Here is a 15,633-nt window from a genome sequence, read left to right as displayed (position 1 = left end):
TTAGTACATCTACCTTTATGGCATGACCTAAAGAAAAATCTTCAATAAGTAAATTCTTTAATATGTATTTACAATGCTAGTTTTTTTTTGGTCCATGTGCGGCTAAGCTAGGTTCACAGTCACATCAGACTTTCCATTAACAGTCTTAGTATTGGAGCCATAAGGAGCCTCTAGTAAGAAAATCTGACATTCCAAATATATTCATTGGGGTTGTGAAATGCAGGAGACACCTTTCCAGTATTGTACTTTAATCAAAATACTGATTTGAGATGAGAGTAGGTTGGTAGCTGGACTTGGAGCACTGGTATGTGAGATTTCCTCAATGAGCACAGCCAACCCAATTTGGCAAGTGTTTTTACAGTGACAAGATACAAACGTCCCGGCACACAACTGGGTCTTTGTGCGAATAAATTCTTTTCAAGCAAGAGTCACGTACAATGTTTCAGAACGTGTTTCGTCTTACAGCGAAGCAATTGTCAACTGAATAAATCAACAACCAACAAAACAAACTCAAATAGAAAAAAATTGTGTCTCCTACTATCGACGTCACACCACCGGCAACTTGCAGTCAAGGTGCGATACCGTCATGGAGTTAACGGCTGAAGAAAATAACATTCATTTCTGACTTCTTTTCTAAAACCAAGGGAGAGGTAGGAAAAAAATGAATTACATGTAGCATAAATACATATAACAATGATTATTTCTATAAATTAATTACATCTTCAGGAGCTAAACTTGGAAATTCTCTATCATACATTAGTTGATCATGTAAAATTTATCATAAGTGTACAATATTATATTTGGGGTTTAACGCTTTTATGCTCCAAAGTGTTAAGGGTATGGATCCAAAACGCCTCACAGCGCAAAAGAATTTGTTTAATGTTACCTCCTGTGAAAGCATTGAGGGGTTGGCTAAAATAATTCATTTCCAAAAAAAGACAAAGTAAAGTTTGTATAGGCAAAAGTATTTACAAAACTTTTTCATGTCAATACCACATAGCATACACGTTTAACACCACCTAAAACGTACATCAGTACATATAACCAAGACCCATGTATATGACCCTGATGAGTCCATACATATCACATTGCACAGAAAGCAAATACATATATTATTTCCACATGTCCCATTTGTGTAAACAAGTATTTCAATACCGCAAGGTAGAAGCCTGCTGGAGTGAAATGGCTCCCACAATGTAAATTTAAGTTGCTATTTACATTGTGGGAGCTATTTCACTCCAGCAGGCTTCTACCTTGCGGTATTGAAACACTTGTTGACACAAATGGGACATGTGGAAATAATATATGTATTTGCTTTTTGTGCAATGTGATATGTATGGACTCATCAGGGTCATATACATGGGTCTTGGTTATATGTACTGCTGTACGTTTTGGTTTGTTTTAAACGTGTATGTTGTGTGATATTGACATGAAATAAAGATTTGCAAATTCGTTTACCTATACACACTTTTCTTTGTCTTTTTTGGAAATGGTCTGTAACTTATAATAGTGTGTTGGCCCTTGTAATTAGTTACATCTAATGGTGGACTTGTGTTTCGCGATTCTGTCAGGAAACTTAAGTCTACCATTAGATGTAACAAATTATTTCAGCCAATCCCTCAACGCTTACACAAACATGGTCATACACAGCACAATTGAAATTTATGGTTGTAGAAATAATCGAACTACCGAGACCAGGAGGTAACATTAAACAAATTATGTTGCACTGGGAGGTGTTTTGGATCCATACCCATAACACTTTGGAGCCTAAAGGGTTCAACCGCAAATATAATATTGCGCACTTGTGATAAATTTTATATGATCAACTGATGTATGATACAGTTTCCCAGTTTAGCTCCTGAAGATGTAATTAATTGCTAGAGATAATAGTTGTTGTATGTATTTATGCTACGTGTAAGGAATTTTTTTCCTACCTCTCCCTTGATTTTAGAAAAGAAGTCAGAAATGAATGTTATTTTCTTCAGCCGTTAACTCCATGACGGTATCACACCTCGACTGCAAGTTGCCGGTGGTGTGACGTCGATAGTAGTTTGTTTTGTTGGTTGTTGATTATTCAGTTGACAAGGGCTTCGCTGTAAGCCGAATTGCGTTCTGAAACATTGTATGTGACTTTGTGCAAATATATTCTTTTCAAGCAAGAAGACCCTGTTGTGTGCCATGACGTTTGGATCTTGTATCTATTTAGCGTTTAGTCGCTTGTCCACGTGCACCACTCCATCGGGGTGCCACCCGTACGATTACATGTTTACACTGACAGGCTGAGCTGTGTGCCAATTTGTATAAAGTTGTGGCATTTCTAGATCTTAATTCTGGATTATCTATTCTAAACAATAGTGCGTTCGTCCTGAATGCTTATGAAAAGATTTTAGCAACTGTGTTTATTTTTTTTTTGACAAAGGACTAGAGATCTCCTCTGCTGCAAACACCCAATCTGACAATGGGTTAATTTTTTTTGCTAGAATATCCACGGACGAGCATTATGTCGAAAGTGAGATTTTTGTTTGAAGAATCAAAGTTTTTATTTATCACTATAGACGTGCCTTCAAGGATCATCCTTTAGGTTAGTCTAACCGCAATTTATAGGAAATCAACCATTAGAGGAAAAAAAAACTAAAAATACTCATTCCTGCTCCTCTTCATCTTGTTCCTGGCGCTGTCCTTTGCTTATTTTGACATGCCGGGATCACCTAGAAAAGAAACTAATAATTAGCAGCCCAGGTAGTAGGTAAGTGACTGGTAGCTGAAAACGGTCAGAATGTTGGCCGGTATTGGTAGCAATATGTAGGGTTTTAGGTTCTCCATGCTTCTTTATCAACTTTTTGAGACCATTAGTAGGAGAGGGGCAAGGCTGTTCAACTCGGAGAAGAACATCACTTTATCTGTGGTCTCTCTACCACAGCTCTCATTTATATTCATTCTCGATGAGAAGCTTGTTCTAGTGGATAGGTCAGCCTTTAGACTATAGATGGTCCTCAGTATAAAACGGCTGATTGGTTGGACAAAGGGTTGTCAGGTGTTACAACCCCACAAATTGGCAATCAATGACATACCCTATGTATAGGTCATTAATAGTATAGGGCCATGGAAAAACCCATGTAGAAATGCTTTCTCTGAAAATCGGGTCCTTTCACCTCCTTGTCTCTTAGCAAAGTTTCATCAGCACTGTAATGTAGAAGAATACCAAGCATCATGGCTTGTGTAGGATTCAAGTGAGATGTCTGAATAGAAATCTTAACCCACAATGGCTGATCCACTGGGATTTATGATAAAGAATAGCGTAATATAACTGATAATGACTTAAGGGATAAAGTGTCACGACACTGATCATTTTTTTATTAATGAGCATGGCCTTAACTTTTTCTAAATAGGTGAAGGATCTAAGCAGAGGCCTTATACTGCTCTCACTTATAGTAATAAGGGGGTGTTGTATGTTCAGTAAAGAGATTTCTAAACAGTGCACCAGAGTCCATCAAGTCCATCTACAATCCTGGAATTAAAATAAAAAAAAACAAAAAACACTAAGCTATGGTGACTCATATCTATAGGGACAGTATTCAATACTCTGAGTAGCTCTGTATGGCCAAACTGCTGATAACAACTTTATAAATGACATTTAATAGTTTAGAAGACCTTTTAGTTTAAAGGATCAAATCCCATTGGTACACTGTGAAATCTCTTAGCAGTAGCTTATCCAGAATGACCTTAAATGTATGGTTTGTTCTGTATATGTACATCATTTTTTAATCTCTTTTTTTTTCGCAGATTGAATACGAAAAGAAGAAAAAAGATGATGGAAAGCGTGCACGTGCGGACAAGCAGCAGGTTCTGGACATGCTGTTTTCAGCTTTTGAAAAGCATCAGTATTACAACATTAAAGATCTAGTAGACATTACAAAACAGCCAGTGGTAAGTACCAAAGATAAAGGAAGGTTGTGGGGGTGGTAGACGGTATGTTCTTCATTAGCCACTAACGCTTACATTTCCTCCTATGGCGCTATTGTGATCATAGCTCTTTGTCATTCTCCAACTCTTTTATGTATTTAAGTGCCTTGTACGTTATTATAGAATAAAATACAAAAATCCTGTATATACATATGTGCTGGGTTCCATCCTAAGTAGACTTACATTATTTGGCTATAGTAGAATATAATATACCTATACGTGTAGGTTAATTTCACCCCCACCCTTTTTATAGGGAAAAAACAAAGACTGCTTGGTAATATGTGATGTTCACTGGTTTCCTTGGCTGCCGCTGCACCATTCACCACAAATACACTTGATCAACCTTACAAGGGACAATGAATAACTTGATAAAGTTGCCTGTAAACACGAGCTGAAAGATATAGCTATTTCACATCACCAACCTGAAAACAAAAATTACTTTTGTTCTCAAATACCCAAAGATTTGCTTTATTTTGCAGAAGCCTTGGGGAGCCAATTAAAAAAAACTAAATTTTCTTGTTGCTTTTAAAGCGAACTTCCCAGTTGGCTGCTTTATTGTATACTGTTGCTGTTGGATTGTTCAAACAAATTAACCCAGAAAATGATCCTTGTCCGGAATCTTGGAAGTCTTCTGCCTTCTTCTAAGTACATCCCTGTAAATTTAAGTGGCTGTACATGGTATTACAGTTCAGCTCCAATCTCTTGATGGAGCTTTAACCAGGCTACGTGAAGAGTCACTGGTTCCAATAGCGGAAGCAGCACTAATTTTACTAAAATCTTTTAGTATTATTTAAAAAATAATGTATCCTAAGGATTGGTAATAGATTTTAAAAATTATATTTTCACTATTCCCAAATCATCATGCTTTTGTTATCTTATTTAATATAAGAAATTGCTTTCAGGGGTATGGGCAGTTACAGGGAACCGGTGACCAGGTTTTACCCTATTAAACTAGCCACCCCCCAAGGTAGGGTATAAAATGTACTTTCTAGAATTCCCTCTTTTGTACGTGAAATCTCTTGTCTGTTTAGCTATACATGTCTTGTGAAAATGAGTAGAGAAGAGATGAGTCAAGTTTATAGGTTGCTGGGAGTGTCATTTTAGTGTTGTATTAAAGATTAGAGTCAGCAAGTTCCCCTTTTGGAGGCTTATAGACATTGATGGTCTGTTAGGGAATTCTGGAAAATATGCAAATAAGTTTACCAGGATCAGACAAGGAAAACCACGCCTCTTTTGCTACCTTATACCTAATGCAGTTCCCTTGCCATCAAGCATGACTTACAGGAAGACTCATGAACTGATGTGGAATTAAAACCAAACTAGTATATTTATTCCAGAAGGAACAGATTCCCAAATGTAGGCTGTGCTATTTCAATATGGTTGTGTCTTTTCAGTACAGGGAACTGGTTTAACTGAGCAAGATGCTTTTGACTAGGGTCAAGGAGTAAGAGTACTCATTTGCCAATTAAGGCCGCCTTGTAGGCATGTGGAGACTTGTAGCCATTGATGCTTTTTTAGGGGATTCTGAAAAATATGCAAATATAGTTTTCCTTGTCCCATCCTGGAAAACTTGCCTCTTTTGCTACCTTGTATGGCAGCCCACGTTACCATCAAGCCTGACTTCCAGGAAGCCTAATGACATGTTGTTGGGAATCTGTTGCTTTTGGGATATTCTAGTTTGGCTTCAATCCCAAATCCTGTATTAGGCTTCCTGAAAGTCATGATTGATGGTAAGGGGGCTGCTGTTCAAGGTAGCTAAAGAGGTTTTCCTAGAATACTTATTTGCATATTAAAGATTATGATCTCATTTTTCATATTACATCAGGTGGTTTTCTCATTGATTTACAGAACCGGAGATACAACTTTGTCTTAAGCTGTGCAAAATGTTGATTTAAAAAAATCCCCAAAAAGCAGAAATTTGATTATCTACAACTTGTACTTTCAACTTTGGATTTAACTGCCTGTATCTCCAATTCTGTAGATTACACAACCACAATCCTGTTGTAGTCTGAAACTTGAGATTCTTATCTTTTAATTTGATGCTAAAAGCTTGTTTGTAGTAAATATAGAACTATCAATCTATAGTAAATATAGAATCTAAAGTGACTCTTCCTGTAGCCCTTTAACTCCGTTTTGGAGAAGAGCCAGTTAGATTTCAGTAAAATATGTTGGTAATTCATTGAGTGGGACACATGGTGGATGAGTAAACTGTGAATAACTTTATACCTGAAAGATATAAGATATAAATATCCTATTTATAAGCAGAATAATTTCCTTTCTAAATGTCAGCTATAATGCAGAGGCAGCACAGGGAGGCTACAGATGTCTGTAACTGGCAACTTGTAATATGCTAAAACCGGAATCCAAGAAAATCATGGGGATAAAGCACATCCTATTACTAAATTGTATTCCATTCCTCAAAGACTGGAGCGAGGGAGACCCTAAATAGTTACATTTCCAGCATCTTCTTCATAAACCTATAGTTAAGTGAATATAAGAAATGTTTCCACTTACACGAACTGACATTCAATCTGAAATCTTTGCTGAATCCGTCATGTTACAGCTCAAGTACATATCTTCATAAAGGTGAAAGAGGTTGGGCACGTAACCAGGTAAAATGCAAACACAAATAGGATCACTTATACCTAGCTTACCATGGTAAAGTTTCTCTGTAGCACACAGGAGCCACTGGTGACATGACCTGCCAAGAGCAGGACTCAAGATGTAACAGGAAGTCCTGAGTCCTGCTGCTGGTGGTTCATGTCACCCATGGCTCACATAGACTGCAGAGAAATTTTACCATATTATTTACAATACGGGCAACCCCATTAGGGTCCTTTACTTACCTTGGTAAAGTTTTATATTTGGGTCTAACTCCATTAATAGAAATGGGAGGAAAGCAGTGAGAGGAGAGGGTGCTGCAGCTAATTGTTAGTTTTCTTCACACAAAGTACTTCATTCACATCAGTGCTACTCAGTGCTGCATGTAGAGATGACAATATCATGGGGTTTTCCACAAAAAGTTACATTAAATGGGTAAATCGTATGTTGATGCTGTAAAAGAAAGGCTAAGCTCAGCATCAGAGGCTCTGTAAAAGGTGGAACCAGCACTCGTTTCAGGTAGGTTAAAAGTCCACATTCATTATTTCAATCCATTAAAATCCAGATAATACAAAAAGTGGTGAATGAATAGATCTATGGTGCTCACTGTTATGCGGCAGACCTACACGTTTCGGACATAGACCATGATAAAGGACGACACGAAAGTCAATCTGCCGTTGGTAGAACAAAGACCCTTTAAAATTTGAGACATTTTTACGTGATAGTATGGGCATGTGCAGAGGAAACAATGATTACATGTATAGTGCCTAATACCACTATATTGTATAGTAGAAATACAGTGTATCAGATCTATTGTGTATAGTATGGGCATGTGCAGAGGAAACAATGATTACATGTATAGTGCCTAATACCACTATATTGTATAGTAGAAATACAGTGTATCAGATCTATTGTGTATAGTATGGGCATGTGCAGAGGAAACAATGATTACATGTATAGTGCATAATACCACTATATTGTATAGTAGAAATACAGTGTATCAGATCTATTGTGTATAGTATGGGCATGTGCAGAGGAAACAATGATGACATTTACAGTGCCTAATACAACTATATTGTATAGTAGAAATACAGTGTATCAGATGTATTTGCAACACCCTCGCCGATGCAATGGCGAGGTAGTGCTTGCGAATACGTCCCACCTGTAGGTAACACCACATTACACTACATGGTCCTTATAGGATCAAAGGGGAAATTGCAGTGGTTAATCCTGCCTGGCAAGGCAGATGTTAATCTGTGATGTAATTATGTCAACCAATGTCTGTGTTACATCCTGTCTTTGTGCACTGAGAGGTAATTGGAGGAGCAGCCACCAGCTGACCAAAGGGAGGTAATAAAACCTCTGGCCAGGAATGTTCTGGAGGATTCCAGTATGAGTTCTTAGAGAGAAATCTCTCTCAGGAGAGAGACCGGTCCTAGTCAGGCCCTCTGGGTCTGCAGGACACAAGCAGTGAGTAGTTAGCTGAGCAGCAGCTCAGAGTCTCTAGCACACCAGACCAGTGCAGGAAGAGCCTAGCCCTGCCTGAAGCAGGAGATAAGACTAGAGCTAGTGTAGTGAGGAAAGGGGTATCATTCCTACCTTCAAGGGTGATACCTGAAGAGATCCAGGACCGAGCTGAAGCATCCTCTAGGACACAGCTGCCTCCCAGCCTGCTCTTACATCCAGGCTGGTGATCTACATCCTGTGGCTCCCTCCAAATACCTCTCCAGTACTCCACCTGTTAAAGGCACGTTTTCTGCAGTTCCTGCCGGTTGCAATAAACGAACTGTAAGTTGTTTCCTTCAACTTCTGCCTCCGTCTGGTCCCTGCTACTACCCCTGCCTACATCACCGGCACCCTGTCCATCACCCAGAGACTCACACTCGGGACATTAAGGGGTTGCCCCAGGGAGATCCGCTATAGCAGCCGCTCCCTCATCTTTTCTTGCCAACACCACCCTGCTGGAGACCTGCCAGGCTGTAGGACAGCCCTCCGGTTCCCCCGTACCAAGCACCGTGACAATAGCGTGCTTAGGCCGCAACCGCCAGCCACTCCGGTACAGCGGGCCCCGGCTGTCTCCAGGCCTCACCTCAAGGGCTAGGCCCCGGTGGGGGATGTTGCATATTGTTTAGACCATGGGGAGATTGGGTATCTAGTTTTAGAATCCAATAGATGTCTCTAAGTTTGTATTTTATCCCCTCCTCTTTTGGGGGGGGGGGGGTAACTTTTTCAGTCGCTGTTACTTGTAACTTAGAAAATGTCACCTTTATGTATATGTAGAAAATGTTTCTAGAAACACTAAGAAACAAGAATTCTGCTGCGCAGTTGAGCCGAAAGTGTATACCTTACCTTTCCTTTATCAGAGGCTCTGTAACAGGGATCTATCACAGGTTCTGATCATTAAACTCCATTTCATACATTTTGCAAATAATATTTGGGAAGAAAAGCAAAGCATCCCATAATACAGATGTTAATACAACCCCATGACTGTGTTCCTTCTAAATTTCTATTTTTCTTGGTAAAATGTTGGGATCTGACAAGGTTGTGCTTTCACTGTAAGGTCAGTCCGTGTCTCACAGTTCAATTATTTGGTCGATTGCTATAACATTTAAGGTCTACATGAAAGAAGTTGTGAAGACAAAGGTCCGGGCGAGCTGCCAGCTTTGTGAAGTGACAGGCAGAGAAAGCCCAGAGAGAGCCTGGGAGATAACGTGTTCTAGGTAAAGATCCACTGTTTGAAGGGAATTACTCAGGGACCCAGGAAAAACACATAGAAATGGAAAGGTCACGGTTCTTGCCATCACTGTATATTCTTCAGGCTCCTCTGTGGAAAAACAACCGTGAGCCAAGCTATAGCATTTTTTTTTTTTTTTTTTTTTTTTCTGAATAGTCCACATAAATAGAGAACTATGCAGAAATACAGTGTATCAGAACGGCAGTGGTGCAGTAGTAGACATCTGCTATTTTCTCTGATACACCATGCAATATATAGGAATCAATCCCACAAGCCTCTTTTAATTTCACAGCCCCTTGTAATTGTGTATATGATTACGATGTGTATAATCCAGTACACTCCTGGATACACATTCATGTACATGTGGAACACAATGTCAATGGGAGCACTTGACTAACAAGGTAAGAATCATCCCTGATGATAGATGGCTGAGCATACCTAGCCTTACATTTCTGCTGGAAGCCTGCTTGTTATTTTTTTTTTTTTTTTTTGTTTTTCTTTTTTTCTGAAAGACTCTTGAAAATTGTCTGTAAATCCCAGACTTTCATGCTCCCTTGGTAACGGCACAATCTATTTTTCCACATGTGACCTTGGCATATATAATGCAGCTTAAAGCATGAAATCAATGGATTTTTTTTCTTTTACAATTTAGGGTTTCTATCTTCAGTTGGACAAAATATTACTATTTTCTTATGTCCTGTATAACCCCTTTAATCATTAACTATTGCATTGGTTAAGCATCCCAGAGCCTATCTGGACTTTATGGATTCCCATCTATGTTGCTCAATGCCAATGCTACATGGTTCCTACTGCCATTAACTTCATTGACATAGATAAAATTCATCCCCAGGCAATTAGAGACCATGGTGGGTCACTGCTGTGACAAAGCACATGTAGCAGAGCAGTGAGGAGGCAACACTGATGAATAACCCCTACTTCTTGTTCTGCGTTATGTGGACAACCCATGAATTTTCCACACTGAGACGAAGATTGTTTATGGTTAACCACCTATTTAATGTTCCATAGTATTTTACCCTAAAATAAATGCTTTCAACTATATCAAGTATTTTTAACTTGCTTGCAACAAAAATATCAAAATACAAGTATTAATCGCAGCCTCTTTGGCACTTGTAGGGCGCTTTTGCCAGCTTTTAAGTGGAACCTGTCATGAACCTTTAGGCCCACAAGCTGTGCCGGGAGATGCAGCATTCGCCAGGAAAATAACTTTAGTAAGCAGCTCCTAGTGGCAAAATTTTAGGTGACAGGTCCTCTTTAAAGTAAGAAGCTCCTAGTGCTTAAACAAACGCTGCAGTGTTAGAAGGATAGCGTTACCGGAAACCTGCGGCGGGGTACAGTGTAATCATCGGAACGCTCGCAAAGCAGTCCGTTGTATTCATGAGGGGGCAGGTTGGGGCGTGCTAAGGGGCGGTGACTGCCACATGACGCGCGGCAGTCACTGCCACCCTATGGATCGGGGCGGTTTGTGGAAGAGGCAGCACCTCGGACTGCCCCCTTGTGAATACATTGGACAGCTTTGCAAGCGGTCCGATTATTACATTGTACCCTGCCGCAGCACGGTTTCTGGTAACGCTATCCTTCTAACACTGCAGCGTTTGTTCAAGCACTAGGAGCTGTTTACTTTAGTAAGCAGCCCCTAGTGCCGAGGGTGACAGGTCCTCTTTAAGGGTGGTGGAGAAGAGTCCTGGTCTGACTCCTACTGGCTTGCACAATGTCTCCTAGGACAAGTTCAGGATTTAGGCCAGGTCTGGACACTGTTAGATGTACCCCAGAAATCAAATACTACATTCAGAGCATACAATAGTACTGGTGACCCCAGAGCAGACAACAAGAACATGGAGAAACACCCCCCTCTCCCAGAGTAGACATTGATGGTGGAGATCCCCAGAGGATAAAACTTCTAATACTGGAGATCCCAGGGAAAACAAAAAAAAATGTCTCTTTTTCTTGCTTCTGGCTTCTCTTTGCACCACGTTGCTACTTCTTCTTCTCCTCCATGTGTTGCTCCATAAGGACCCGCATCAGAGCTGTACCAGGAGAGGTAGAGGATTCAGGAGTAGTACTGTACAGCTGACAAATACTTACCACTCCTGGGTCCTCTCCTGATTCCAGTGCCCTCTCTGCTAGCTGCCCTAAACCTGACGTATACAACCCAGTGTCAGGACGCAAAGCAGTGAAAACTTCTCAGCTGCACTCAATGCTATCCGGCTTTCTGCACCAATGAACACTTCTATCTGTTATAGAAGTGCTCATTGGACACTGACTGTCAGCAGGGTGCGGACCATAACTCATGGCCTGACGGTTCACATGTGGAGTATAGGTGCGAGTTGTGCATTCCTCTTCAAGGCTTTTAGTTGAGCTAAATCTGTGCTGCGTTTTATGTACATGCACAGTAGTATAGCTTCCTGCAGATCCGAGACACAGCCTGGATGAGTTAGTCCATTCATGACTGTCACCTGATATCACTTATATGAACATGAATCGGGGAGACTACAATACAAAAAATAAAGGCTTGATTTGTTGTTTGTAGCCGCTGTAGTAGGACACTAAAGGGTATTAATGCAGCACTCTACAATTCCATGTATTTACCACATGGAAATGTAGGAGCAAACCAAATAACCTTAAAAAGAGACTTGTTTTTCTGTATTTAGCAGCACGGCTTATCTTGATCCCATTCTTTCTCTCTGCCACCTCTAAACATGCGCTCGGCATACATTACTCGCAGTCATTTGATTTGTATTCAGCTTACAGATCCTCTTGTTTTCTTGTACTGCACAGCCTTGTCGGTTGCTGGATTTGATGGCTCTAGGGAATTTCCATCAACTATTCCCCAATGCCTTTCCTCAGCCTGTTATGTAATACTGTGCCCCTTATCCCATAGCAGCAGAATACATCCCTCAACCTCAAATAAGATTTACCATTTTTCCTCCACTGTTAGAGAGTTTAACTAAACGACAGAATTCATGTACAGCACTTATACACTTCTATATACAGATTAGGATTGTTGTTCAAATTCTGAGAGTATACCTTGCATGTTGTTTTTTGTTGCGATGTAGGATTCTTTTTATTTGATGACCTCTAATCTCTTGTAGCAGTGATGGCAAACCTTTTCGAGACCAAGTGCCCAAATTACAACAAAATCCCATTTATTTATTGCAAAATGTCAACACGGAAATTTAGGCAGTAACTTATTGCTCTCTGTTCTACCTTAAATTCAATAGAACCTCCATGGAGGACCTCCATCATTAAACCACCCCTGTCCGTACCTTCTTACTCTTTCTACAGTCGAAGAAGCCAAGGATGTGTTGCTTTAAAATAATGCTGAGAGCACCATCTACATTGTCTGTGCTTGCAGGTGAATTCTTTGAGTCATGTCTGCTGAACTGACACTGGGTACCCACAGAGAGGGCTCAGAGTGCCACCTCTGGCACCCGTGCCATAGGTTCGCCACCACTAGCAACTGGATGTGGTGAGCTCTTTTATTTGTTACCCATGAACTCCTTTCTTCTAAAATTAACTGAAAATTAAATCTGCCTGTGTAATCTAGTAGCAGAGGGACGTGCAGTGGGGTGGTTGGATGTAGAGACCTGCCCTGCTCATTGTAACAGCCTGTAAAGTTACAGCACTGTGGAGCTCTGGAAACACACACCAGAGACCTTTTAAAAATCTACTTTTATAATTAGACGTGCTTAAAAAGGAAAGAGGCCATGGATAACAAATATAAGAAGTTTACAACAGTCACAGTGCCCCGATCTATCAGTAAGGCCTAAGTTTGATACAGGCAACTCTCACCAAATCTGCATTGTGTGCTTGCTGAAACATCCAGCCCGATCCCTCGTAAATCAAAACTGAAACGACCAGCTGAGTTCAGTTCCGGTTTCTGAACGTTTAGGCCCGATGTTCTAGAAATTACACGATGCGAGTCACACACATCAAACTTGCTTGTAGGAAGTAGGTCTAAATGCCCCTGGTTTATCCTGCTTGTTTTTAATGGTAGATTTCTTCTGTGTGTAAGAACACAAGCCTGATGTGATCTGAAAGATGAGATTCTTCCCTGTAAACTTGGTCTGATCTCAAAGACTACACATGTTGTACATGACTGGAGTCCCTTTCATTGTAGTGAAATATGATGCAAGGACTCCACTGGCACTGCTTCCAGTCCTCTTGCACTCAATGTCATCTGGGCACATGTTGTTTCAACAGCTGGCACACATCCCCATGTATTTCCATGGGCTCACGCATGGCCATGAATTTCACAGCCCATGTACAAGCCAACTTTTCTTAGACTCCACGATACTGACTGCGTAGCCCTGATAAGCACACAAGAGGCTTAATGCCCCTTTAACATGAACGTTCAGGGAACCGATATCTGGTCCCGATAGACACCTATGGAGCTTGGTGCACTGAGCATACACGTGTGTTACCCTACTGTTGATGTGAAAAAGATAGAGCATGCACTGCCTTTTTCCGTACGTATAGCCAGGCCGCACTCCTCCCAATGCAGAGGCGCTCACCCCTCCTTTCTCCAACGCACAGGGCTGGGTGAGCATATACGTTTGTAATGGAAGAGTATAAGGCGAAGAAATGGGGGAAATGTTGTTTTTGAAATGTTTCAAAAAAAGATTTGCAAAATTGATAAATATTTATAATATTTTAAATGTTTTTTTATTCCACTCACTGTATGGAGTTACCTTGAACACAGCAGATTTAGTGTAATTTGTTGCACTGTCTTATTGGATACCGCTCCTTCATCCTTGAAATATTTTTAGACCATGTTTTCAGTGCAATTATGGTTGAGAGGTGAAATGTATTTTCATGAAGCAGAGACGTAGTGTCTGTAATTAACTCTTCCTATGCCACATTGTTCTTTAAAGGAAATATACCATCAAAATAAATCCTGATAAACCAGTGACACTTACTCATAGATCCAGGAACCTTGACTGTGGAAATCATCTTGTATGTGTTATCTATGGCCTCCTTCCTTCTAAAATCATCCTTCTGTAACAGCCAGTAGAGCCATATCATAGCCACAAGGCACATTAGCATAATTATAAAAGTTAATTTTAGAAGATTGACGTCCATGGGTAACAAATCTAAGAAGTTTACCACAGTCACGGTGCCTGGATCTATGAGTAAGTGTCTCTGATGATGGATTTTGATGGTAGATTTTCTTCAAGGGAAGTTCCACTTTCTTCTTGTCCAATATGCTCTGTATTGAATCTTTATCGTATAATCTGTAGATCTTTTAGATCCTATTGTAAGCGGTTGGTGTATACCAGTTTTGTATCTTCATTTAGATGCTTGTGTATATATAACCGTGTATGAGACACCTGAAATATCCTTGAAAACATAGATGCTGTTACTATGGAAATCTCTAGACAAGTTGATGAATGCAGCTAAGGAACGGCTGTTCTTTCTTGGCTATAAAGACAGGCCAAGACCCCTCTGGTGGTCTGTGATAAGCCTCCATGAATCTACAAGTTTTACAAGATCTACATATTAGTACATGGTAATGATCTATTATCGCTATGACTATTACCATAGCAACAGGAGTCTTTGGAGAATTGACGAGATGACAGGATACTGAGTAATTTCTTTGCGCACCCATATGTTTCCACATGAGGAATCTTGTCGTCTTGGGGGTTTCACGTTTAATGGCTACCTAAATATTAAAATTTAGCATTTTACTAGAATAAAGTTTTTGTTTATTGGCAATTATGGAGGAATCAAAGTTGTAAAATGACAAAAACTTTTTTTTTTTTTTTAAGTTAAATGACAACTACCACCAATATGAAAGATCTATGCAAATGACCTGAGGGGCTTAAGACACACCTAAAGAGCCCAGAGCCCCTCAGGCTCATTTACATACATACATCATCCTGGTGGTAGATGTCCTTTAAGAAATCCATATCCTTGCCTGTTACCTGTACATCCCATCTATAAAAAGCTTAGTCTCTGTCTGTAGCAGCCACTGTCATGTGAATCATGTCTCCGGATTGTCCTCTTAATAATTAGTGTGACTCACTGAGGGCTCGAGGTAGATTCTCCATTCACATAGATATACTGATGAGGAGCTTGCCTCCGGTGTGCACTGTCATGTGCAAGAACCATACAATGTGTTTTTTAATGAGAAAATTTTTACGGCTTTGAAATCTTTAAGAAAAGAATGGTGGCATTATGTAATAGGAGACCAAAGATGATTGTTTTGCATATAAACCCTAATGGCTTCATGGGAACAGGTCCTGCGGCTCACCGGGGGCACTGCGTCAGCTCTGTGCTCCATTGTTTATATAGAACTGCATAGTCTTATTATCTGG

At 40.2% G+C, this 15,633-nt stretch overlaps 1 protein-coding gene across 1 annotated transcript in view; it reads left to right on the top strand.

The window, feature by feature from the left end:
- GTF2F2 (general transcription factor IIF subunit 2) overlaps window positions 1-15,633 on the top strand; it is a 95,881-nt gene that overhangs the window by 78,414 nt on the left and 1,834 nt on the right. Inside the window, exon 8 of the mRNA XM_072135251.1 lies at window positions 3,784-3,927. Within this exon, the coding sequence (XP_071991352.1) occupies window positions 3,784-3,927 (144 nt within the window). The remainder of the gene's footprint in view (window positions 1-3,783; window positions 3,928-15,633) is intronic.

The sequence above is a fragment of the Engystomops pustulosus genome, chromosome 2 (assembly GCF_040894005.1).
Source record: "Engystomops pustulosus chromosome 2, aEngPut4.maternal, whole genome shotgun sequence".
NCBI lineage: Eukaryota > Metazoa > Chordata > Amphibia > Anura > Leptodactylidae > Engystomops > Engystomops pustulosus.
The sequence above is the reverse complement of the archived record's forward strand: the minus strand, read 5'-3'. Positions and strand labels throughout refer to the sequence as shown.